At 46.6% G+C, this 27475-nt stretch overlaps 1 protein-coding gene across 8 annotated transcripts; it reads right to left on the bottom strand.

The window, feature by feature from the left end:
- Positions 1–593: 593 nt before the first annotated feature.
- Positions 594–25542, bottom strand: LOC135554334 (nucleosome-remodeling factor subunit BPTF-like). 8 transcript variants are annotated; one of them, XR_010457675.1, is made up of 32 exons: positions 24824–25542; positions 22281–23103; positions 21066–21286; positions 18451–18624; positions 18112–18288; positions 16248–16448; positions 15849–15997; positions 15067–15425; positions 14825–14956; positions 14357–14486; positions 14083–14218; positions 13620–13937; positions 11567–13412; positions 11232–11356; positions 10986–11114; positions 10549–10699; positions 10244–10367; positions 9692–9911; positions 8955–9125; positions 7763–7905; positions 7469–7583; positions 6926–7167; positions 6570–6822; positions 5321–6431; positions 4875–5100; positions 4398–4678; positions 4103–4291; positions 3812–4004; positions 3494–3578; positions 3038–3224; positions 2395–2501; positions 594–1464 (listed from the first exon to the last, which is right to left on the bottom strand). XR_010457675.1 is itself a non-coding variant. In XM_064986584.1 (31 exons), the coding sequence occupies exons 1-31, from the start codon at positions 25296–25298 to the stop codon at positions 2495–2497; spliced, it is 9093 nt and encodes a 3030-aa protein (XP_064842656.1). In that variant the 5' UTR covers positions 25299–25542; the 3' UTR covers positions 594–2494. The 8 variants fall into 8 exon arrangements, 7 of the variants coding, with proteins under 7 accessions (XP_064842656.1, XP_064842654.1, XP_064842657.1 ...); XM_064986584.1 differs by having other exon boundaries at positions 594–2501; XM_064986582.1 differs by lacking the exon at positions 2395–2501.
- Positions 25543–27475: the final 1933 nt, after the last annotated feature.

Genomic DNA, 27475 nt, shown 5'->3' with positions numbered 1-27475 from the left:
TTGAGTGCTCTGGAGCAGGTTCTTAGACTGAGGCGAAGGTTCACCTTCCAACTGGACGACTCTCAGCACACAGACAAGACAACGCAGGAATGGCTCTGAATGTCCTTGAGTGGCCCAGCCAGAGCTCGGACTTGAACCCAATCGAACATCTCTGGAGACCTGAAAATAGCTGTGCAGCGACACCACCCCATCCAACCTGACAGAGCTCGAGGATCTCCAGAAACTCCCCAATTACAGGTGTGCCAAGCTAGAAGTGTCATACCCAAGAAGAGCCAAGGTTGTAATCGCTGCCAAAAGGTGCTTCAAAAAGGACTGAGTAAAGGGTCTGAATACTTATGTAAATGGGGATTATTATTTGAATATTTTTCTTTATACATTTGTTAAAATTCCTAAAAACCTGTTTTTACCTTGTCATTATGGGGTATTGTGTGTCGAGGGGAAACAACTATTTAATTCATTTAAGATTTAGGCTGTAATGTGGAAAAAGTGAAGGGGGCCTGAATACTTTGAATGTACTGTAAATGCTTTAGGGTAAAATATTTTCATATAGCTAAAGCAATTTATTTCACAAAAGCACATGCCAACACCTTCAGTAGTGGAAGAGAGCTCAGTCTTCTCCATTTATTATGTTTCATATACATCAATCTCTTCAGCTGTAATACAAAAACAAAAATTCAAAATCTGACAAGTTTTACAAAGAGGGCAGGATACCTTCAAATACATTGTGTTTTTATCCTTAGCAATGTCATTACTGCTGGGCAATTAATACCAAATACTTTATTCCTTTCAGCATAGCTTGACTGAAACTCAAACTGTTTAGTGTCCAGAAAGCCAGTCGGTCCAAACTCAAGCAAGTCCTTCCCAATGAGATGTATCTTTCACGCCACCTCTAATAAAGTGATTGAAAGGGTATAGACACACCTAAGTGTCCCTGTGCAATCTGATACACTGAGTGCAACTCAGCTCAACATTTTTCAACATTCAAACAGGCGTCAAATGTTTATTTTTTATGGGCATGGCCATGGAAGCGTAAGCTTTTCTTAATTTCTTCAACTGGCTAGAGGGGTAACAAAGAATCAAATAAAGAAGAAGGAACAAGGAAACGTGAGATCTCCAAAGAAAGTATTTTCTTCAAGGTAACCTTTTTCAGAAATGCCTTTATTCAAACCCTCCATTTTAACCCCTTGTCAAATGTCCATGTGGCAGAGGTGGGCAGGCAGCAGCTCCACCTGACAGTTGTGTGGGAGCAGCGCTGCTGGTCTTACAGGGAGAGTCTTCCTTTGGGGGCTGCGTAGTGGGGCCAGAAGGAGGGAGAGGAGTAGTGGTCACAAAGCACAGGAGCCAGGTCCCAACATGGATTAATTGTTCAGAATTTAACCCAATTCTCGCAGAGTGCATTTTTTTGTTGTTCACATATGTGGTATATACTAAGAGGTCGAAGTCTGTAGTTTGTTGTTATGAGACCTATAGAATGTGGAAAAGGGGAACAGTTGAGAACCTTTAAACATTATTATGAATAGTTTAAACATACTGACATGAACAAAAAAACAAAACAATGATACAAATAATGGATGCCATGGGGTCAGGAAGGAGATAGAGCAGCCACGTTGGTCTAATTCATTGGGAATGACTTAGTCAATGAAAATGGTGCTTCACGTCTACATCCTGAGGTACCTTCATGCAGTAAGGCATGGGGTCCAATATAGTTAAGCCGTGACATTTTATTTATTATTTTAAGTCTATATAAATTCCTCTGACCATAGGCTCTCTTTGTTTTAACCATAAAATAATCCTTCACAAAAGGATTAAAAACCATACAATATAAATCTTATTTTTTTAAATCAGTAAATTTAAAACATCCAAATAATAAATCAACCAGTAGTTAAGCTATAATTTACCTACAAAACCTGTGCACTATATTAAAATCATGCCCATTCATTACAAATGCATGATATTTAAATCAGCTTAAAGAAGGCCATGAATAAGAGAGGAACTTAATTTGATAAATATATAATAATAAAATATACAGCTTTACATGTGGTCCCAAATGTTTTTTATATCTCCCTCTCCAAGAATAACTAACTACTAATAAAAAATGCATTTCTGGGTGAAGCTTATTTTCACATTTCTAAGTAAAAGCTTCCCTGACACTTATCTTGCTGATAATTGATGCGATTTTAAATGGTAAAATTACCAAAATAATAGAGAAAAAGCATATCCCTTGATAACTTGATTTGTAAGTGTCAACATGGCCGCCATTTTGTGATTGTCACAGAAGGCATCTTTGGAATTTGGCTTCTATACTTGCAAATGTACTTTTAAGCATGGTTTGTTTCACTGATAGGACACTTGTGTGTGTTTGTGTGTTTATTTCTTTAAATCTTAAATAATCACACAGAATTTCCACTGTTTATGAAACAGCAAGTTCCATGATTCACTACTAGAGACCCCAGCATCCAGCTCAGACTCCAGCTATAACGTCAGACTTATGACATCACAATCTGCAAGAAAGAGAGAATGAGTGGCATAAATCAAATGCATGCGGTACAGGTGAAAGAGACACAAATGCAAGGTGATGCATGACACAGAGATGGAGCAAACATTAATGAAGCTCTACTGAAAACTATTGCAGGGAGGATGTCTGAGCTGAAGTCAGCCCCGTAGGCTTTGGTAAGACTCTGCATCCCACAAAACACAGCCGGGTCTGTGGGGAAGACCACAGCCAAAGTCAGGCTACTACAACACAAACGGACATGCCCAGAGAGTGCATGAGACTAACTAGCATGACACGGATGCATGGTTTAATGAAAAAGAAAAGATTAAAAAGGGTGTTCTTGGGAAATTCTCAAAAGCAGATTCAATCAAAGTCACATGGAGTGTCATGAACATTATATGACTGACAAGCCATTACCCATGCCCTAATGTCAGATGAGACCATGGAAAGCAGAGGAGCATGACAGAGGGAGTGTTTTCAAACAGGAGACTTAATGACAGGGCCTCTGAAGAACCTTGGGAGTCATGAGAGCTCTGAACTTACCTGCTAGCTTTGAAACCTTTGAGCTTCTGTACAAAGAATGACTCCAGAACTTCGGCACACTGAAAGAAGGGGGAGTCGTTGGGGTTGTAGTAGCGGCAGTTGTCAAAGACTTTGGTCATGTCCGCCACAAACTCAGTGAGCTTGTTGTAATACCGTTTCTGTAATCTGTCTTCCATTGTGGAGAGGTCTGGGGATGAAACATAGAGAAGGGTGACCAAAGGTAAATGTGTTGGTCAATTATTATATTTTCTAAACTATCAACATAAACACTAGCCAAGTACACATTTTGTGTCTACTTTCCAACACATTCAAGATTAATGTTTTTTCTCACAAGCATTTCGCTACACTCGCATTAATATCTGCTAACCATGTGTATGTGACCAATAAAATTTGATGTGAAATAATAGCGACAGTCAATGACATTACAGTGATTTAGAGATCTGCCCTTGCCCTTACCCATCGGTTCCTTTATAACGCCATAATAGTCAGGAGCATCGTTGGGATCTACTGGTTCAAGGAACGGCCACGCCATTTTGTGAGCCTGTTAACAGAAAAATAGATGTTTCACTAGATTTACAACAGTGAGGTATACTGAAGTATGTTGAGAATGTAGTGCCCCAGACCAGAACACTGGTCCTTCAATGCAACGTTGTTACATTTAATCATTTCATTTATTCAAGACAGGGTACATGATGTGACTCCCAACTCTGGCCATATCCACATCAAATGCATCATCAGTAGAGACACTGAAGAGGAGACCACAGGCTTTCATACCTGTAAGGAGCGCAGGATTCTTCTTAAACCCTCGTAGTCCTTGTCGGTTAACGGTGTGAGGACGGTCATGGCATCCTCCGTGGATTGACACTGCGGGCACACGTACTCGTCTATGTGGGTGGCCTCACTCTGCAGAATGCCCACACAGCGCCCGTGGTACCAGTTCTGGCAACGGTCGCAGCCAATGTAAAACCTGGGAGAAAAGACATGGGAAGTACAGGTCAGGGATATTTGGACCTATAACATTCAGTTCACCCAAGCTATAACCTTATTAGTATTGTGTTATCATACTGTGTTTCATCATATGGCGTCCGGCAGATGCAGTACAGCTCCTCCGTGGTGCCCTCTGAGTCCTGTGAGTCCTGGCCCTGCTTGCAGCCATTACAGACGTAGTCGTCCATCTTCTTGGCCTCCTTCTCCGTGATGCCCACACACGCACCGTGGAACCAGTTGGAGCACAGGTCGCACCCAATGTAGAACCTGAAACCATGTGGACTTCAGTTCAACGTCTTCGACATACATGCTACAGTTCAGTTACATGTTCAGTGTTTCAATGGGAACCCGATATGGTGCATCCGTATCTTACTTGGCCTCGTCATAGGGTGTTTTACAGACACAGTACAGCTTGACTTCCTTCTTGTGATCCTTTGAGGTAGTGGATATCATCTTCTTCTTCTTGGGCTTGGCGGAGGACGAGTCCCTTTCGTCGTCCCTCTTGCGTTTGTGGGCGGAGGAGGGCGAGGCCATGGTGGGGGAGAGGGATGAGGCTACCTGGGCTGCGGTTGCGGCAGCGGCTGCCTGAGAGGCTGCAGCTTGGGCCTTCTCCTTCTCCTTCCTCAGCCTGCTGATGTCTCTCCTCAGCTCCTCCTGAGAGAGAGAACGACATAGGGGAAAGGAAGGGGAGGGAGACAGGGGAAAGGAAGGGGAGAGTTGGTATCACAATGTAAGGAATTCCTGGGCCGTGGCCGCAGTATTTCTCAACACATCCAATATCACACTTCTACACCCTACTGGAGCACTACAATACAGTGGCGTATAATACAGAGGTGGCTATGGCACTGACCTGAACCTCCAGCTGCAGCTCCTTGTCCAGTAGAGCCCTCTTCTTCAGGATCTCAGCCTTGAGCTGCTCTTTGTGCTTGAAGAGCAGAGCCGAGAGCTTGGTGGCATTCTGCTTGCTGCGTTTCTGCTCCACAGACTCCTCCTTCTTCCTCTTCTTAGCCGCCTGCTTCTCATCCTTGTCGATCTTGTCCAGGATGAACTTCATCACCTGGTTGCAGACGATTATTCTGCTCAGCAGGGGATAGAGGAAGGGAGGGCTTGTCAGATTCATCATGAAATCAGACAAAATATAACTAACACAAAATAGTTGGTGATTGTTGGTAGGATTAAGCATAATAAGGTTTTGGAACTGACAAATAGATAAAACATAATTCATATTGTAATGAACTGTAATTCATATTAATGTCGTTATCTAAGGGTCATGTCTGTGAATAATGACAGCCATACCTCTGGTTCTCCTCCCGCTCCGCTGGAGTCATGGTCTTCCTCTGTTTCAGATTTTCTATCACAGCATTCTGCTTCATCACCACCTGTTTCTGGATGATGTCGCTGGGGCTGGAGGCCTGCAGGCTCTGCTCCCTTTTGGCCTCCTGCTGCTTCTTCTTCTGCTGCTGCTCTCTGAGCTGCTGGATCCTCTGCAGGTGGTCCTGCATGCTGGCTGTCTGGATGGTCACCACGTTCTGAATCTGGTGGGCCTGCACCTGGCCTCCTGCCTGCTGGATCTGAATAGGCAGCTGCAGCTTGATCTGCTGGGGCACCGCCCCACCCTGCTGGGCTTGGAGCTGGGCCGCCACGTGGGTCTGGATGGTGCCCAGCACCTGGACCTGCTGCTGCAGCCCCGGCACTGTGATCAGCTGGGGTTGGTGGTGGAGCTGCAGCTGCTGCTGGGGCCTGATCTGAGCCGTAACCTGGGGCTGGAGTTGAGCATGGGCCTGGATGGGCCTCACTGTGGCCTGGGTGACGGAGGGGGAGACCGAGAGAGTCTTCATATGGACCGGTTGTGGAGAGGTTGGGATCTGGGCTATCTGCTGGATGGGTAAGGCAGTGGGGGACTGGAGAGGGATGTGGACTTGAGCCCGAGGGGGTTGAGTCTGATATGTGGACACTGGAGGGGGGGCAGGAACGAGGGCAGGGGGCTGGACTGGAGCGATAGCCTGTTGAGGGGGCTGGACTGGAGCGATAGCCTGTTGAGGGGGCTGGACTGGAGCGATTGTCTGTTGAGGGGGCTCGACTGGAACGATTGTCTGTTGAGGGGGCTCGACACGAGCGATAGCCTGTTGAGGGGGCTCGACACGAGCGATAGCCTGTTGAGGGGGCTGGACACGAGCGATAGCCTGTTGAGGGGGCTGGACACGAGCGATAGCCTGTTGAGGGGGCTGGACACGAGCGATAGCCTGTTGAGGGGGCTGGACACGAGCGATAGCCTGTTGAGGGGGCTGGACACGAGCGATAGCCTGTTGAGGGGGCTGGACATGAGCGATAGCCTGTTGAGGGGGCTGGACTGGTGGTGCCGGTGCTTGAGAGGTGGCGGGAGTCTGAACTGGAGGCTGAGACAGCGCTGCAACAGAGAAGAGAGAGGCAGCAGCACAGTATTAAAACATCTACACAAATGAGAGACCAATCCAAATGAACATTCTAATTCACAACTCTGCAAAGCCTTGTGTATGATGCTTGTTGAAGTGGCCTGGCCTCATACCTGGCCCTGAGGGTGTTGTTGTGGTGGCTGTGACGGGGGTGACAGCAGCACAGGCCATGGTGGCAGGGTTGGGGACAGGGGCTTTTGCCCCTGGGGTGAAGAGGAAGCGCTGCACCTGGCCGTTGGGCATGGCTGCCTGCATGAGCTGCTGCCCAGGGCCTGGGATGACTGTCACTCCCTGGGGGATGACCTGCAGCTGGCCTGTGGTCTGTCCTTGTCCCTGGATTACTACTGTGAGACCCTGGTTCCCTCCCTGGAACACACAGTCAGACATAGAAACACACAGAGAATACATCCAACAGGAGTGTGAGAGTATGTTTGAAAGTAGGTGTAAAAGAGAGCAGATGGCTCCTCACCTGTGCCCCCTGCGTTAGCTGGGTGAGCTGGGCCAGGGTGAGTTTGACCTGGCCCTGCTGTGGTCGGCTGCCTTGGGGGGTGGATGGTGATGGGGACTGCCCAGGGGCAGGGGTGACAGGACGGGCGGACGGGGCGGCACCCAGCATCCTCTGGCCTGCACTGGTCTGCACAGGGCTGGCACTGGAAACTGCTGTGGAGACAGGTTGGCCCCGGATGATCTGAGTCACCACCTGCTGCTGGCCTAGAGGACAGTGAGGCAGACAAACAGACACACAAGTAGCCTTAAATAGGAAAAGTGCATGTGACAGTCCCAAGACAAGTCAGGTGACTTATCATGAATGAATTGACTGGAGGTCATAGATAAAGTTAACATCGGAGGACTACCAATACAGTTTCCATCCGAATAAAATGAATACATATAAACATTTCAACACAAAGCAATGTCGCTGACTGTCTGTAATGTGCATGCTGAGGAGTGAGCAGAGCCATGCAGCCACGGGTTGGGAGGCGGCAGAGGAGAGACCTGCTGGCTGGTAGGATACCTTGTTGCATCATCAAGGGGGTTCTGATGATGGTTTTGCCCATGGTGGTGCCCTGCTGCAGGGGCGATCGGATCACCGTCATGCCCGGACGGATCTGGGCTTCGGTGGAAATGACCTGGGCCAAAGAAACAAAACACAAATAAATGATACTGTACACACGACTATGCTAATTTCACCACATTCCAATTAAGATTATAACTCAAAGAAAGAGCAGGGGAGAGCATAAGGGGGAAAAAGACAGCAATAATATGTGAGAGAGAGAGGGATAGATCTGTTAGGATGTCTATTCTCTACCGGCTGAGTGGTGGTTGAGGTGGAGTTGTTGGGTCTGATGTTGATGGTGGCGTTGCGGTTCTGGAATGAGGAGTAGGTCCGCTGGTTGCCTGGGGTACTGGATGGAATAATGCCCAGGACATTCTGCTGGACTTGCACCATACCTGTGATGGAGAGGGACTGTGTTATTAAGTAGCGTGAACTCACTACAAGTAGATCAACAGTAGGGTGTTGAACCTCAATAATGAGATTTACAACAAGTCAAACGCCCTTGTTAAATGCTCATGGAACTAGGAATTCAGTTTGCCAAAGAAATACTAGGTTGAATCACATCTCCAAATATACTGGCAAGTCACAGCCATCAGTGGGAGAATTGTCACCTGCCCCTCTTGCAGATGACCTGGACAGACTGTATGGATCAAGCAGAACAGGTCTTTTGTGTTGAGACTGTCTGGGACGCAGTCCTACCACAATACCGTAAGGAAGCTTCCATTGGATCAATAATCTGACAGACAGGACAGACATTACTGTGTCTGTTACTGAGCGAGAAAGATGGGGCATCCCAGGGATCCTCCTTCCTAGAATGTTCTTGTATTAATCAGTGGCATTTTCTACGTATTAGGGCAGCCAGCACACTCAAAACCAAAAGCAACACCTCAAAGCCCCTCAAAGGTTCCACTTGGGTGAGATGATTCATGGTTTTGCTGAGTTGGGGTAAGGCCTACTGATTTGGGGTAGACCTGCTGAATGGGGGTAGGCCTGCTGAGTGGGGGTAAGCCTGCAGAGTGGGGGTAGGCCTGCAGAGTGGGGGTAGGCCTGCAGAGTGGGGGTAGGCCTGCAGAGTGGGGGTAGGCCTGCAGAGTGGGGGTAGGCCTGCAGAGTGGGGGTAGGCCTGCAGAGTGGGGGTAGGCCTGCAGAGTGGGGGTAGGCCTGCAGAGTGGGGGTAGGCCTGCAGAGTGGGGGTAGGCCTGCAGAGTGGGGGTAGGCCTGCTGAGTGGGGGTAGGCCTGCTGAGTGGGGGTAGGCCTGCTGAGTGGGGGTAGGCCTGCTGAGTGGGGGTAGGCCTGCTGAGTGGGGGTAGGCCTGCTGAGTGGGGGTAGGCCTGCTGAGTGGGGGTAGCCCTGCTGAGTGGGGGTAGGCCTGCTGAGTGGGGGTAGGCCTAGTCAATGCGATCATGCCGGCTAAAACCTTACAGATGGCAAGGTCATCCATACCTCCTTGTGTGGTTGGCATGTTGACCGTAACAATCTTGCTGTTGGCCGGAATGGGTAGCTTGGCGGTGATGACCTGGCCAGCCATGGTCACCGGGCTGGCAGAGATCTGGAACGTTTGTCCAGAGGTGGTGACCATGCTGTTGGCCACGGTGGCCCGTGAACAAGTGGAGGCTGCAAGACACACCCCACCTGCAGTCACACACCGTGTGCAAGTGCAACCACAACAGCCAGGGTGTATAGCAGTGGTGTCCACCAAGGGGTGTTTTCCCCCCAGCTTTGATTCAAACAAAGCCATTGCATAATGCTTTTTGGACTGATTAACTGATTATGAGCCTGAAACTTTTTTCTAGGAGTCAAAAGTTATTCTAAATGTTTTTAGAATTCTCTTTCCCAGCCCCACACTTGACTGGGTTTCGGATACAGGAAGTGGACACCACTGGCCATTAAGGCAATTCAACATACCGTAAATATCTATCAAAATAGATCAACTGAAAAAAGAAGAATCCAAACACTAAAATTATCTGTTGTTGTTGTAACAGTTTGACATCCACGAGTGAACTTCAATGGCCACCATTAAAAAGTGAATGGGGAACGAAAATGCCTTCTGACCAAAAACATTCAAATATGAAAAATAATATTTCAACACTGCTACCAAGAATCACTATCAACTTAAAACACACCCCCACAGTAGCCACCGCCATGATTTTGTATGAGCAGCTTGTCGTCGCCAAACTCACCTGGACTACCCTGGCCCTGCTTGACCCAGGAAGTAAATGACTGATGGAAGTTCTTGTTCTGCTGGAATGTGACAGGTGTCCCCAGCTTGGTGGCCAGGACCAGTTTAGTCCCCGGGGTGACCTGGCTGGTCAGGGATGCCGGAGTGCCAGAGGCTGAGGTTGTAGGGGTGCTGGTGGGGGTGGAGGTGGTGGCACCAGGCTTCTGTTGCTCCAACCGTTTCTACAACGCAAAGGTTCAGATGCTAAATCTATGCTAAACCACATAGAAACACCAAACTCATTGGAAAGAGGAGACCAGAGTAAAACAGTGAGAGTACAGAGTGAACATCTGAATCTGAATAATACATAACTTCCAATACACATTTGTAATTGCACATGGTTTAAAAGGACAATTATTCAGATCAAAACCAACCCAAACAGAGGCCCTTGAAATGTCCCAGCTCCCAGTGTTTAGTGTTTGTGCCCCCCAGGTTTGGGCTGAGGGGGGGGGTGGATTGTCGGGAGGCTAGCTGTCACCATAGTGCAAGGTGGAAACTTGTCTGATCTTCCCACCTGCTGAGCAGCCAATCTCTGGTGCTTTAGCTGAGCCTCCAATTGGGCCTTGGCCTCCTCTGCTGTCTTCAGCGTTCTACTAACCTTAGCCTGGTCTGCAGCCTGGGCCTTCTCCCTCTCTACCCTGGGACCACAAGAGGACAAGTCAGTTAGTCATACTACATCCAATGACAACAGACCTGGGCAGGGTTACAACAAGACATCTTGAGGCAAGTATAGGTTCAAAGGTCACATAATATCAAGCAGTACAGCAGCTTATTCTCTCCAGCCCCAGCAACAAGGCTAAGGACAGTCCACCTGCTCACCTTTCTGAAAAGGCTCTGATCTCCCAGATCTCCAGCTCCTCCTCGGCCACCCACGTCTCTAAGATGATGGGTCCAGTCTGCTTGGCCGGTTCAGGCTTCTTTGGCCTCAGAGCGCTGGAGCGCAGGCCTTTCCTCTGGGGAGTGGGAGTTTCTACCCAGGAGGACAGAGAAAGGATGAGGTAGAGAATGAGGTAAAGGGGAAATCGACATCTGTCAATTAATGTCATCCTTTGTATTGTGGGATAAACAACTTTCTCAAACTCCATATTTTCACTGACATTGCAAAGGATTTGCCTATTCAGGTAATTGAGAGAGAACACTAGAAGAGGTAAGGAGCAAGCTGAGCAAGGCAATCCAAAGCAAAGATTCATGAGACCACTATAGGATTGTGACAGGGTGATCCTAAGACAATTTGGGATGCAGTTTCATCCTTTTACCTTTGGGAGCTTCGGTAACGCCAATTGGGCAGATGATCTTCCTGATGCAGTATTCAGACCGGATGCCGTGCGGCCCCACATCTCGCCGCTTGATGATCTCTGTTGTGGTGATCGCCGTCTCCGAGGATTCTGGGGAAAGCAGAAAGGAATTATGTCCGTTTGAAATGGTGCCTCATCTTCAAATTTAGAGACAGGAAGGAGGAGAGCAGAAAGAGGGAGAGGAGGGTAGGATTGCTGTGCTCTCACCTGTGCGGGTGGTTCCTACAGCAGGGGAGGGCTTGACAGCCATGTCATCCCACCTCAGGCAGGCCCAGAGCAGCCGCAACATCAGACTGACCCCCGCCAGAGACTTCACAGTCTGGAGACGGTATCTGCATAGGAGACCCAAGTCAGTGAGTGTTATCAAAACAACCTTTAACCAAATAGCTATATGGACAAATGTACATGGTTCCATGTTCACAATGGTTTTAGCCCAAGTATTGTTTGTTGTCTTTCTGTGTTTTAATTTCAGTGCACGGCATATGAGATGGTCCACTGCGTCAATGGCAGCCTAATGGCTAAGGGTCAACTACGTGACTAACCTCCACGTGATTCCAAAGGTGGGTCTGGGGGAGGGATAGGGCCAGATGTCCAGGGCTGGCTTGGCGTTGTAGTTGAAGATGGGTACCTCTCTGATGCCCCCTCTCCTCGCCAGCTTCTTCAGGTCATCATTAGGCAGTACAAAGATGCTCTTCTTGCTACTCTTGGTGACAAACTTGCGGTAAGAGGGGAGGGCCGTGCCAGAGCGGGTCTTCTTGGAGCGGGAGAACTTTAGCAGCCGGACACAGTCTCTGGTGGAGTACTCCTTACTGACCGTCATGGAGGTGACTGAAGAGCCTGAGGGGCCAGATTTGGCATCTGTCAACGTTGCAGTGACAACAGTCTTGGTCTCCTCGGAGACGGCGGCCCCGAGGGTCGGGGAGCAGACCCTGGTGACGGTGGTCTTGGTCATGGTGGTGAGGGTGGATACAGCACTGCTCTCTGCAGCAGGCGTCACTGCAGGCTTAGTGCTGCTGGAGACCTTGGCTATCTGCACCGTGCGAGACTCTGTTGACATGGTGGTAGTAGTGGTTGTGGTGACTTGGGTGATGGTCTTCAGCACCTCAGTACTGCTACTGCTGTTCTCTGTGGTGTTGTAACTCAAGCTGGACTCCTCTGCAGTGGGGATAGGAAATGGGGTGATCTTATTGGATGCCGTTTGCCCAATCTCCATTGGCTCAGACTTGGTGATGTTGCTTACCGTGGGAACACCAGTGGGCGGCCCTAACATTGACGACGTGACAGAGTAGTCAGGCTTGGACACCACGACCTTTCCCTCTACGTCCTCCAAGGCTAGGCTGGTGGCTAACACAGTGTTGTTGACCTTTAACCCGTCCTGAGAGAGAGTACCGTTCATAACGGATTTTACAGGTTCCTTCACTGGCAGTGTTTTGATCTCACCCTCTAACATCTGGAGCATGACCTTGGTGTCCACTTTTTTGGCCAGGTCTGAGTGCATCTTTGAGTCTACAGGAGTCTTGGTGTCAACAGCGTCTTTCCCGTTCACCTGCACTAAATGTGGTTTGCTTTGGTCTACGTCCATGCTTTCTATCTCCCTCTGTCCATTACCTTGCTCTGTCTCCTCATAACCATGCTTCCTACCATTTTCTCCTGCTATCATCACTTCTGCTCTGGGAGGTTTGGCCGCACCTAAAGCCGGTTCTACAGATGTCAAATTGACTTTGTTGTTGACGTCTATGCTTTTCTGGGAGCCTCCATTCAGCTCTGTTTGAGATAACGCATCCCCACCATTGCCCTGAACGCTGCTCTCATGGTTGGCCAACCCTGTGGTGTTGAGGTTGGGGCCTGTGGCTCCTGCTGCCTGGGGTTTACAGGTGGAGCCTAATCTGACGTCCAGATTATCTGTCTCTCCTGAGGGCTGGAATTTCACTGGCTGCTCCTGGTCAAAGTCAAGCCTTTTAACAATTGTGTCTTTAACTACTGAGGCTGCTTGTCCCTCGGCTTTCAGACTTGTGCACGGTGTCACTGCTAACTTGTCTGCTGTAGAAGCCTTGATGGTGGTGGGAGTCCCTGTGTTAACTTTCTCCTTGGAGACTGTGTGTTTGGCCAGGGCTGACTGCTGTTTGAGGCGCTCTAGCCTCTGCTTCTCCTCCAGGGTGAACTGTTTCACTCTGCGCTCCAGCAGCCCGTCGAGCTTGGATGTCTTCACCTTCTTCTTGTAGGCCGTACGGAGCTGGAAGCCCTCGCTGACGTTCACCACATCCCAGTTGAAGGGGCGGACAGGTGGCTTGGCCTCAGAGTCCTCCTTCTTAGTTTCTTCTTCCTCCCCGGGCTCTTCCTTCACAGCAGGGTCAGTCAGTGATGAGGGGCATTTGCTGTCCACTATACCTAAAAAAGAGAGAACTCAATGAATAATACTAGCCAAAAATGCTAACTCCGAGACCTGAAAGACAGCTGCTAAGTACCAGATGAATATAGAACACAGCCAATCATAGTAGGAATGGGGAAAATACCAAATGTCATCTACAAAAATGTCTTATTCAGAAAAACATCAGGAGACCCTCTGTTTATTGATGAAAAGTATTATCATTGTACCTTTTCCCTCACTGAGACCGGTGTCTGGTGGACTGGGGTCAACATCCATCTTGTCCTCAGTCTTCTCCTCCACCTGATCATCTTTCTTCTCCTCCATCTTCTCTGTGATATTATTTTCTTCCTTCTCTTTCAGAGTCTGCCCCTCTCCTGGTGAAGTGCTCCCAGATGACTCCACGGTGGAGGTTTCCTCTTGGTCTTTTTCTTCAGTAATTGGAGTAGACTCTTCTTTTGCCTGGGTTTCCGAGCTCGTTGGTGCTTTGGGCAAACATTTTTGTTTGTTCGGGCAGGATGTGGAATTCTCTTTGCCAGTTTTAGCTGCTGTAGAGAGATTAAAATGAAAACACATGAAGCACCTAATTTATACTGAGGCAAGCTGGAGCCAAATAAATGTTCAGCTTGAGTGGCCTTTATCATCATCAGTGAGATAAGACAGAGATAATACGTGTACAGAAGAAACACTTACCTTCGAGTACTTTGCGGTAGTTGACGTTGGTGTTCCCTGGTAGCCTGGGAACAAAGCGATGGACGTGAGTCTTACTGACCCAGCTCCAGCCCCCGTACCCAGTTACTCTGTACTCCTCCCCCTTCTGCTTCCACACCTTACACACAGAGAGAAAGAACCAGTTAGATAAAAGACTACACAATCGCGTACAAAAGATGGGATGATTATGTTGTCAGACATCGTGTAGTCATAAAAGCCCAAACAGGACTTGAGAGGAAAGTGAACCCAGATTTACCTGGTGTTTGATGGGGATGGTGTACTTCACCCAGGTGGCCTGCTGCATAGTCTCTTCATCCTCCAGTTTTTTCTCTCTCTTTTTCCCCTTCTCTTTCTCCTCCCGCTCCATGGAGGTCATGCGATGGAGCCTGAAGGGAGGGGAGGTGAAAAAAATACATCAAAACAGCAAGGTGACTCTGGCTTGTTTAGTCAGGGCTCCATTATCTTCAACAATGAACCTTCTTTCACTCATGGGAAAAGCGTCAGCTACTCTGCATACACTGCCCACACCGCTACAGACCTCTGCACTGAAGAGAGGTGAACAGAATGCTTCATAATCAGCAGAGCAGTGAAGCAATATAATTAATTCAGTTTAGCATTGTGCACTAAACCGCAGAGAGCAGGATGAGTTGGGTCGATGTGCTATGACTCAAAACTCAATTCAGCAATGAATGAAGTCCTTTGATTCACAACCAATGTCTCTTACCTGGTGTGTCCAAGTGCATCTTTCCAGACAGGCAGCATGACCACTGGTTTGATGGCACACTCCATGATGGCCAGCGCCAAGGCAAACTCCCGAGCCTTACTGCACATCTGCACCGCTTTAATCCAGTTTGTCCTGGAAAATCCCAAACCCACAACCTCACTATACAGCATAACACGATTTCACACATGACCTTATCAGTCAATAATATTCAATTTCTCTAAGTAGTCTGTTCTGGAGCGTACCTGTGCGAGGCCCAGTTTGGGTGCAGGAAGGGGGCGGGGACATTGGTCTCCAGCTGGATGATGGTGAGCCGCAGGGTGGAGATGGTCAGCACCTTGGAGCCGTGGATGGAGCCGTTCCACTTGAAATCCCCGGCGGGGGTTAGGCTGAACTTATGGGAGAGGTGGCGGCGCTTGTCGTGGTCCTCACGATGCTGGTGCTTGTTGAGGCCCAGTGTGTTGGTGCTGAACTGGTTGTGGTAGACTCGGAACTTGCCCTCCTGGCCCAGCTTGAAGAAGGTGTTCAGGTTGTCCTTCACCGCCAATTCTTTCTTCACAGTACCCAGACGAGCCACTTCACTCTCAGAGCTGGAAGGAGATGTCTAATGGAGAGACACAAGGGGATATTTCTACTGAGCTGAGTAGAGACACAGCTAAGAAGAGAGACATCGTATCCATAGGGATTTGGCAATTGGGAGAATACTGGTGGTTCAATTAATTGTGTAACATTGTGTAATAAAGAAGTGCTTCTACACCTGCATTGCTTGCTGTTTGGGGTTTTAGGCTGGGTTTCTGTACAGCACTTTGAGATATCAGCTGATGTACGAAGGGCTATATAAATAAATTTGATTTGAAGTGAGTCGATGTGGAACAGAGGACTGGATTTCAGTCTAGATGATTGAAAATATAACAGGACAATCCATTTGATCGTGCTAAGGCTGCCTTCTCCTAATGTGAGAGACTAGGCTGTGGGTGAAATTCCACAGAGACGACAGAAGGTTAACAGTGTCTGGTTGGTGTCTCACCTCCTTGCTGTCCCTGGGTGTAGGGCTGCCATCTCCCTGGGTCTTCTGCTGGCTCAGCTTGCTGTCCGGGTTACGCAGACGAGTCACTATGCGATTGTTAGTCTGTCCAGATGCTGACCCCTCACCATTCCCACTCTCCTTGCCTTCACCTGCGAGCAACAGAACACATCATTAAGATCAGTGATGATTAATCAAAAGAGAGAAGTCAATCATGAATAAAGGATTCATGATTAATTGGGCCAAAAACCAGCACAGCGGAGGCAATGTTCAAAGATACAAACAGTATCTCTAATGTCACTTGGTAGTCAAGGCCCTTGACAGTTGAATGAGTCAGGGCATGCATCAGTAACAGAGTGCCTCCAGAGGCCTGAGTGTATGGATGGTATGGCAACGGCGTACCCGTGTCGTCCTGGCTGGTGATGGAGGACTGAGAGGACCTGTCAGCGAGGTTTGGCTCTTCAGGCCTCCTGAGGACCCCAGGCGCTGAGACGTGGCTGCTGTTGCTGTTCTCGTCTCCAGGGTGTGGTGGTGGGGGAGTAGGCTGGCACTGGGCAGAGGGGTCCTCCTCTCCATGGGACTCTGAGTCTACAGGCTTATCATCTGGGGAGGAGGAGAGGATTGAACAGTGAAAAGCTGAGCAGCACAAACCCCTTTGGCCCCCTTTGTGTGAAAACATGCATCACCAGGCACTAGCTGTCTATACTGACAAAGTATTGCAAATGATGACAGCAATGCAGAGCAAACACGGATAAACAACTTAAAAAGTAAAACCTGTAATCCACAACAATTGTAAAAAACAGAATGCTTTTGGCTTGATGCCTTCCCTGCCTCACCTGTTCCTTAATGATCATGCACAATTAGCATAACACCAGGGAAATGCTTAATCAGTGAGTCTGAGCAAGACTTTGCACTTCAGCAGTCCAGGCTGACAGATAAGGCTAAAAACACAGTGCAACACAACACAAGCAGTGCAAAACGCGGCTGCAGAACCAAATGAAGAAAAAGATTGTGTATCTGAGCTGTAGGTTATAATGGCCCTGCTGTATAAACTGCACTGAGGGAGCAGGTGGAAGGTTCAGGCAGGGAGCCAGCCTTTTGTTTCCGCTAAAGGAACGGAGGCCAATTTCCCCAATGAATTGGGGTGAGAATAAGAGGCTGGTTGTGACAGACTTAGGGTGGTGGGCGCTGCCTGCCAGGGATGCTGCTGCCGAAACGCCATTATCTGAGAACAAGTTTTCACAGTGTGTGGACCAGACAATGCACCGCATCAGGATCCAGATAACACAATGAATGCATTGAGAAAATAGAACATGTAAGCAATGAACAAGGTGACTAGAATAACAACAGGCTACATTTACAGCCTCCTGAGCACTGTTCAGCCTTGCATGCTGAACACTACACAAGACAATGGAACACAAAATGGATGGCAAGAGCACAAGATCCCACAAAAAGGCACAATGCATCTGTTGAAGGAAGAAAATAACCAGGCAGATCTCGATCATATGAAGATGGATGAAAGACAAATTCTTGGAAAAGAAAACCACAGAAATAAAGGGATACAATAATGGGCTATTTAAACGTTACATAAGCAGATGTGAAAAGCAGAGTGCTTTAAGGAGTAAGAAAATACTTAAGACAAAATATGTTTATACCTGAAGGATAATTAACTCAGTAAGTCAGCAACACAGGTCAGTTTAATGAGTGATACTGAGGTGAGCAGTACTGTGGCAGAGTAGAGCCCCCTCTGTTACACTCATTACTCTGGACTGGGTGACTAAGTGAAGGCTGCCCAACAGAGTCCACTCACGCTGTTAGTAACCCATGTATTGAATTAGTAGACAGTAGATAGAGAAAGGCATACTGTGTAAACGTGTTGCAGCCATTCAAGACACTCTCATCCTCAAAGGAAGCTATAACTTAGTTTTAATGGTCCAAGAGCACTCTTTAGTAGACTTTCTACCAAACACAGCCAATAATCAAATCAACAAATGGTCACATTAAGAAGCAGTCAACCAGCATGAAGATCATCATCAAGCCAAGAAGCAGCAGCAGCAAAAAGCCTGTAGCAGTGACTCCAAAGCAACGCACCCAGTGGCAGCAATCACATCACATTAAGCACAACTACAGTATAGAGGATGCTTTCAGACTGCCAGAGCATGAGACCGATGATGATGGATGCACACATGCATAGCCACAGCAAGGTGTGACAAGGAGGAGAGGCTGGGAGGAGAGATGCGGATTGCTGGGCGCTTTCTCCATGTACCTGGCCTCTCCTGCTCAGGCTCCATGGAGGCCTCCCCACTTTCAGAGGCGGCAGAGCAGGACACCTCAGCAGGCTTAGGGGGTTCATGTTTAGGGAGAGTGCCGTCCTGGGTGGATGAGCCAGGCTTAGGGGGGTGGACGGTGGTGTTCTCTTCTCCAGCAGGGGGAGCTACAGCTGCTGTGAAACATACAAGACTCACTCTGGATCTTTAACACACAACCGCCTCACCAGATCAACAAAAAGTCGTAGCTATCCTCAAAAGGCTACATGAAAGATGCATCCAGAAAAGGACTTCATAGGCAATACACAACTCACATTGGAGTTGCTCTTCTATCTTACCTTGTGAGCTTGCCTCCTCTTTATACTCGGGGTCTTGGAGCTCTCTGTGGTCTGGTAGTTGAGAGCAGTGTGTGGGGGTCTCTTCCTCAATCTTGGTGGTGTCTGTAGTGGCCTTCTCTGCCTGCTCCAAGGCTCGCCGTTCCTGCCTGCCCTGCACACGCTCCAGGATCTCATCTACACAAACAACAACACAGCTGATAAGCAAATGGCCAACACCCACACCATGCTAGTTCTGTTTGACCGGAGACAACATTACATTTGTGTAAATCAGTAGGTCTACATGTTGTTTACCACATTATTATGTAAATCAGTAGGTCTACATGTTGTTTACCACATTATTATGTAAATCAGTAGGTCTACATGTTGTTAACCACATTATTATGTAAATCAGTAGGTCTACATGTTGTTAACCACATTATTATGTAAATCAGTAGATCTACATGATGTTAACCACATTATTATGTAAATCAGTAGCTCTACATGTTGGAGTCCCAATTACGGCCTGTGATTGGCCCAGCGTCGTCCTTGTTAGGGGAGGGTTTGGCCGGGGGGGCTTTACTTGGCTCATCATGCTCTAGCAACTCCTTGTGTCGCGCCGGGCGCCTGCAGGTTGACATCGGTTGTCAGGTGAACAGTGTTTCCTCCGACACATTGGTGCGGCTGGCTTCCGGGTTCAGCGGGCGGGTGTTAAGAAGTGCAGTTTGACGGGACATGTTTCGGAGGATGCCTGAATCGACCTTTTCCCCCCCAAGCCCGTTGAGGAGTTGCAGCGATGAGACAAGATTGAAAGGGGGGTAAAATACAACAACAAAAAATACAAGGGGACGTTTCAAGTAGCTAATTCCCAACCAGAGAAGCTATGCCAGACAATAAGAAAAGGAATGGAGTTGTTTGGCTCACTAGCCCTAGCCTGTTTGTTGAAATGATGCCTTTCTATTACAGGATGGCATTACCAATATAATGGAGTCAAATCATAATTGATTTCCAATATTGCTCTCCTATACATTTTGAAACAATATAATACCAGCTGGTAAAATTGCAGTTGGAAAGTAACATAGGCCTATGTATAAATCTTGTAACAGTGTCAAGATCATCCTGTCACTAGGTTAACCCCTTCCATCCTAGTTCTCATAGAAGCAGTCACTCACCTTCAGAGAACAACCACACAAACATCTCAATCTTACAGATTGCTAATACACCTTCCAGCACTACTTGAGACTGTGTGAAGAATGAGTGGAAACGGATTGTGACCGGTAATAATAACCAAGTCACAACACGTATGATCACCAGCACAGTTAAATACCAATATAGTTAGCCATTGGCAGCTAAAACCAAGAACAACTCATTAGAACCCATGTCAGTGAGTCACTCCCGATTTGCCGTCTCTACTATTGTTCCCTGAAACGGGACAGTGGGTCAACGCTCCGGAGATGACATTAATGAAACTGCTGTCTGAGCACAAAAAGCAAGAGAGTGGTGGATCAATAATGTGTTCTATGATGATATGGTATAAAATCTCTCCCCATAAAAGGCAGACAGAGAGATTACAATCTTAATTCAGGGAAATGGATCAAAAAAAAAAAAACTTGTGGACAGCCAGCAGAAAGCATTGCCTGTGAAAGTATCCTGGGTCACAGGAGAAGACAAAAAAATGACATCAGTCTCCATTCCCTACCTGCCAACAGTTCATAACTGAGGTTTTCATAGGGAGAGATACAGGAGTCACCATAGAGGGAGGATGAAGCAGTGGGCTTCTGAAGAGGATAAAATACCAGCAAGGCCCATTAATCACTACAGATGGTACAGGTGGAACGAGACAGGAGAGAAAAGACTCTGCATTGACCAGCTTGTCTTTGGAATATCTGTCAAAGAAAGTCCTCATTGTCTAACAATTGAGGAGACTGATCCCAAAACAGTACAACTAGAACCAAGCAAGCTTAACATATAAAGCTTGGTTTGTGTAAACTACGAGATATAGTGGTCAGGAAATGCACAAACAAAGGAAGGCTCTACAACAAACAAGGAAGAGTAGAGTAGCCACACAAAGAAACCGACACTGGTTTAAAACCAACCTTCTCCCTTCGATAGAAATAAGAAAACCGCTGTTTGCATGATAAGTAAAAAGTCTGAGAAAGAAAGGGGAATAGCAACATCTATGATGTTTGATGCTTATTTAATATCACATACACTGGACAGGTGCAGTGAAATGTGTTGTTTTACAGGGTCAGCCATAGTAGTACAGCCCACCTGGAGCAAATGAGAGTTAAAGTGCCTTGCTCAAGAGCGCAGACAGATTTTTCACCTTACCATCTCGGTATTTGAACCAGCGACCTTTCGGTTACTGACCCAGCGCTCTAACCACTAGGCTACCTGCGGCCCTCTGACAGTTCTAATACATCAACCATCCTAATCATACTTCAGCATGAGGGAGAATGTACTCTCCTCACCAAAGATGTATTGGAATGTAATCTCACAGGAGCTACACAACATGTAGCCTAGGGGTCGTCATTGACATTTCTATATTGACAATGCATAGAAGCCATGGACCAGCTAAAAATGCTTCAGTGTGACAGACAGTGATTCAGAGCGTCCAGCAGGTGGCTGTCTATCCTTACCGTTGGCTGCCGTGAGGAAGGCCTTGTTGTTGCCGCGGGCCTTGTTGGTGAGGTCCTCAGTGATGTCCATGTGAGTGTGCACCTCCTCTCTCATCTCCTCGAGGACGGCACACAGGTCGTTTTCCCAGTACTCCTTGTCTAGACACTCTATCAGCTCTCCCAGCTGGACCTTTGTGCTGTAGTACCAGATCTTCTTCTTATCATGCTCCCCGTCTTCCTCACTGGAATGACAGGACAACAACCATTATTAAGAGTTGTGACAAATAAGATGGAATATAATTGACAATTAGTTTGTTTATAAAAACAGATTTAAGGACCTTAATGAATAGATCATGAGATGGCATCATTGTATGGCCTATAATGCTGCATGAAGCATTGTTAACCCGGAGAGAAAGATATCTTAACTTCAAAGGAAAATCAACACCAAATGCAAATTGGCAATAAGCTTAAATTTCATTCGAACGCATGTTGTTTTTCAGCCCCCTTATACCTTTTTGTTTGCCTCTCGCAAGAGAGACCAATTACAAGCAATTGTGAAGATATGTTCAAATGGAGGAGGCTACATGTTGAAGAAGTGGATACTCCAGCAGCAGTTCAGTAAACTCTCAGGGGGGCTATGGCATCACAGCACAGGAGTTTCACCCTAACTAAGGGCACAATTAACAATCACAGCACCCTCGCTGCGCTGGCTGATGTCTCAAACCGCCACTAATGATCCCTCTGGGACACAGCTTGTCAGATAATCTGAAGAGTGGGTTCTGAGTCATCGTTGAAATGAGCTACATTTTTCACACGCAGTAAATGTTTAATCCAGGCTGCTTCTACATGAATATGGGTGATTACCAGCAACATCCAGCTACTAAAATTCAAGTTAAAAAAATATATGTTCCAAGTTTAAATCAACCCTCTCAGGCAATTTGTGTGTACATAATGTTCAGCAACAAAATGTGTATTATTCTGTCCACAAGACATGACTGATGTTATACCAAGCAATTCAGCACTGGAAAAAACAACTAAGTAATTCTGAAGGCAATCAATTAACTTGTTTTCAAGACCCTCAAGGACATACATCCACTCTCTGACTACATCACAAAATACAATGTATCACTCAGGTGTGATCACTCAGTATGGTATGGAGATGGTGCATAATATTGTTAGTAAGTAAGTAAGTAAGTAAAAACAAGGGAAGTGGGGTGGGGGCCAGTAATTACTTACACAATTATTCTTCGGTTTAGGAACCAGTATTGCCTCCGGTGGCGGTCATAGCCGATGGGCTCCTGGCGGATGTAGGGTTTGCTCTTCTGCATCTCTGTCACACAGTCTGTGACCCCGGGCACCTTGTGTGCCACGCAGATCTCACACTGCCATTCGTCCTCTGGCACCTCTACCAGAGGAGGCTTCACACACTCCAGGTGGTAGACGGCAGAGCAGGTCTCACAGCACAGCAGGTCCCCCAATCTGTGGCACACCCTGCAGTGGTCATCATACTGCACCACCCCCTCTGACATTAACTCCTCACGGGCGATGTTGGTGGTGAGGAACTGATCCACCAAGAACTGCAGAACCTTGATCTTACTGTCCAGAGGGCCGTAGGGGTAGTCCTCCACCTCCTGGTAGGGCAGGACATGGTGGTACTCCTGGTCGCTCTCGCAGTAGGCACGGACCACCTCGGGCCACGTCATACCATCAATGAAGTAGAGAGTGGAGTTGACACTGTCCTTGAGGTCAGCAGGACCGAACGTGGTGTTGGAGGTGTCCTCCTCACGCAGGATGGCCTTCAGCAGGGCTGTGTGGGTCTCTGCCATCAGCGTGCACTGCTCCTGGCCTACCAGCGCAGCACAGAAGTCCTCAAAGTGGAAGGGAGAGAGCCGCAGCACCGTGCTGAAGTTGCGCAGGACCTCGTAGATGGAGGACACGTTGAGCAGTTCCTCGCTGGGCACCAGGAGGTCCTCAGAGGTTCTGGGCAGCTCCAGAGGAGGGATCTCCTTTTCCTCAAAGATGGGCGAGCGAGGGCAGTGCACCCGTGTCCTCTTCCTCCCTGCCAGACAGAGAGCAGTGAGAGTCTTTAAATCACATAGATTATGGCAAACTAAAACTGAAATTGCATTCCGTAAATCATACATAAAACCCAGACAAAGCAGAATGACATTGTCTCAAGGGCTTAAATCATCGATTAATGAAAATTCAAAGCAACAAGTTGAAGACAGAATTTACACAAGTGAACAAATGTTAGCCTTGGCCATGTAAAAGGAGAGTTTGCAAGTGTCTCTGAAATCTACTGCCACAGAAATATGTTTGATTCTTTATATTGGTGCCAGGTCCGCTTTAAACAAATCAAGTCTTGGACTTGGTGAAACACTACACCAACTCAAAGTTGGCAAGGGTATTAAACCTAGGAACCAAGAAAATTGAGAGGGGTTATATTATTGCAATTGAGACAGTCAAGAACAACAATTTAAAACAATGGACATTCCCTTCAATGTAAAAAAATTACTTCTTAAAATGGGTCTAATCCAAACACTGTGATAATGTTTTGCAACAGCAACATAATCATTACTTTTCTGCTATTCTACAGATATGTTTTGTATCTTTCTTACATTAATTTGAAAGATACTGGCAAACATACTTTCCACAAATAATAATGAACTTTAATATAATCTAAATTGTTACTTCTATCTATTGTGTAAGAAAATGTGCATTAGAAGTGTGTTGAAACAAAAATAACTTCTGCATTTAATTTCCAAGGTTTACAACATATTATGGATATTAAATCGTACAGATATTAATTTAACATTGAAATTAATAATTCCATTATGGAATGTAAAACATTATTGTGCTGCATCACTGAAACTTCTTCTCCTCGCAGTTACAACTGGTGAAATTGAGGGCGCTTATTTTCAAAACAATGGTCCACATGGTACCCTGTCCTGTCATTAGCTCGAGCTGATGTGGATTACTAGCAAGCTAGCTGGGTCCTCCTGGACAAGAGCACAAGCCCATGGCATTGCTAACTAGCTAGCTTGAAGAACTCATCTGCTTCTCAGCTGTGAAAATATGCTGGATATGAGAGCTAATGATAAGTAAGAGTTTGTTAAGAAAAACCCCAAGTTAATTAATAGTCTCATTAAATGTATCGACACATTTGAGAAAGTATTTAACTAGCTAACGTTAGCTAGGCATGCTAAGTAGCTATTCTCCTGCAAGGAAATGATGCATCAAGTGTTGTTTTATAATACGAAACATTCCAGTTATTAGTGTATCTTACCTACTCTGGAATGTTAATATAATGTTGTTGGTCATTTTAGTTGTTTTCTAAATGATAAATCTCCATTTACAGCTGTTTAGCAGGTTCAGGCATTAACTTGTTAGCCTAGCTTGCTAACGTTAGATAAGGTACGTTATAACTACCTAGCTATTGCAATAACCAAGTCAGATCCAAAACTAGCAAACACAATTATAATAACATCTTGCACAATACTGTTAGTTAAGGATGTTTCAGAATTCAAAAATGTGCAATTCGGCTCCCGTGCACTACCTATATCGCTAAATGCAAAGCTTTCAGTCCATCATCAACAATTTTGAACTCAAACTAGGCCTGTTTTTATACACAGTCAGTGCATTCTCCATTTTGAACAATACAGCTTCCTGCACTATAAGAACTAATGTATAGGAAAATACGCCCAGACAAATTATAATTAGTTACAATGTCATTGTTTTCCATCATTCTCTAAGCAGCTTGATCAATATTGCGGTTTTACCCGGAGTGCTGCCATGAGTGCTCTGACTCAGAAAGCTGCTTTCAGTACAGTAGCTGGCATCATCCTCCTCGAGTATTTCCTCAAGCGGGTCTGACTCCTCGTTGAGGGCCTCTTCTTCCTCGTCTGTTATCGTCTCTTCCTCTATCAACTCGTCCTCCTCAGATCTCAAACTCACAGCATCATCGTCTTCATCACTTTCATGATCATCATAAACCACAGATCTAGCGATTGACCGTCTGCCCCTAGTACCTCTGCCACCACCACCTCTGCCTCTTCCCCTACCGCGAGATGATCCCACTTTCCTCCTGCCCCTCGATGAAGAGTTATTTCCCCTCTTGGGACTCTCAAAATCAACCTCGGCACTACCTCTCCCCTTTGCCCTCAACTCCCTCCTGGGTCTCAAGCCACGCTCCGGCTCGGATGAAGGCTCCTGCATCCGCAGGGTTTTAGGCGGCCTGCCTCTTTTCCCCCTCATTATATATAAAAGCTATTATTTTCAATTTCAATTTCTGCGTTTATTTAGCCTTCACAGAACCCGGAAAAACGGGTACCCTCAGAAAGCTTGATTTGCGTAGATTCCAAAGAAGTAGTCCCGTAAAGCCCCGGTCTCGGTTTACGTGAGAAAGCTCAAAACCAATGGCTGGCGTCCCGCTTCTGATCGGTCGCAGCCGCCATTTTTCTTCCTCTCCGACTACTGAAAACAGACCGAAGGCCCAGTGCTGAAGTCACGTGGTAACTGTTCTTCCAGTACAGTAGACCCGAACAGGCAAATGGATTTGTATATACATTGAGTCATTGCACTCTGAACTGAAGTTTGCAATTATTGTCGAATTGCAAAAAATAAAAAGACCGAAATTATGTTTTCTCAAGTAGGCTACAAAAGTGTATTATGAATATCTATAAATGGGAAAAAGATATGATACCTAGCTTGTTCCTATCTTGCGTTTCTTTCTTTTTTTAAACTAACATTTGTTGATATTTTCTGCATGTTCTCAAGTTATAATGTTCAATTATTATTTTGCCAATTCAAGCATACTCCTTCCTTTTTCATGTTCCTTCATACCCCTTCATGATTTTAGTCCTAGAGTCATAGAGGTGAAGTTATTTTTTTTACATGTATTCTGCCATGGTATGCATTGGTAAATTCAAAAGGTTTGATAATACATTTTTTTAATGTTTAATTTAAAAGGGGTGATGATCAATCTTATCTTCCACCACAATTACTGCAATCACATCATCAGAAGAGGTTATAATCTGTATCGGTCCGTGCTATACGGGATCATTTGGACGTCGCCAAACACCATTGACGTTGTTTAGGGTTAAGTAAGGGCTATGGTTAAGGTTAGAGTAATTAATCCTATGTGATTAAGTTTAGGGTTTAATGTAGGAATGTCCCAAAGATACTGGATAGCACTGACCAATCTGTATATCTCATACTGTATATCACAAGATGGCTTGTTGGTGTTGCAATGTATCCAATCATAGACTTATCTCCATCATAACATGATGTACAGTACCAGTCAAAAGTTTGGACAGGCCTACTCATTCAAGGGCTTTTATTTATTTTACTATTTTCTACATTGTAGAATATAGTGAAGACATCAAAACTATGAATGTCACCTGGAATGTATTTCAGATAACAGGTGTGCCTCGTTAAAAAATAATTTGTGGAATTTCTTTCCTTCTAAGTGCGTTTGAGTTGTGTTGTGAGAAGGTAGGGGTGCTATACAGAAGACCAAGTTCAAATAAACAAAGAGAAATGACAGTCCATCATTACTTGAAGACATGAAGGTCAGTCAATGCGGAAAATGTCAAGAACTTTGAAAGTTTCTTCAAACGCAGTCGCAAAAACCATCAAGCGCTATGATGAAACTGGCTCTCAGGAGGACCGCCACAGTAAAGGAAGACCCAGATTTACCTCTGCTGCAGAGGAGAAGTTCATTTGAGTTACCAGCCTCAGAAATTACAGCCCAAATACATTCTTCACAGAGTTCAAGGAACAGACATATCTCAGCATCAACTGTTCAGAGGAGACTACGAGGAGGCCTTCATTGTCGAATTGTTGCAAAGACAGCACTAGTAAAGGACACCAATAATAATAAGAAACTTGCGTGGACCAAGAAACACAAGCATTGGACATTACACCGGTGGAAACCTGTCCTTTGGTCTGATGAGTCCAAATTTGAGATTTTTGGTTCCAACCGCCGTGTCTTTGTGAGATTCAGAATATGTGAACGGATGATCCCCAGTGGATCCCCAGTGGTGTGGGGGCTGTGCTTTGGCATAGTGGGTGGGGTTATATCCTTCCTGTTTGGCCCTGTCCGGGGGTGTCCTCGGGTGGGGCCACAGTGTCTCCTGACCCCTCCTGTCTCAGCCTCCAGTATTTATGCTGCAGTAGTTTATGTGTCGGGGGGCTGGGGTCAGTTTGTTATATCTGGAGTACTTCTCCTGTCCAATTCGGTGTCCTGTGTGAATCTAAGTGTGCGTTCTCTAATTCTCTCCTTCTCTCTCTCGGAGGACCTGAGCCCTAGGACCATGCCCCAGGACTACCTGACATGATGACTCCTTGCTGTCCCCAGTCCACCTGGCCGTGCTGCTGCTCCAGTTTCAACTGAACCGCGGCCCTAGGACCATGCCCCAGGACTACTTGAC

This window comes from Oncorhynchus masou, chromosome 14, assembly GCF_036934945.1.
Source record: "Oncorhynchus masou masou isolate Uvic2021 chromosome 14, UVic_Omas_1.1, whole genome shotgun sequence".
Classification (NCBI taxonomy): domain Eukaryota; kingdom Metazoa; phylum Chordata; class Actinopteri; order Salmoniformes; family Salmonidae; genus Oncorhynchus; species Oncorhynchus masou.
Note: the sequence above shows the minus strand (reverse complement) of the source record. Positions and strands in the feature narration are given on the sequence as shown.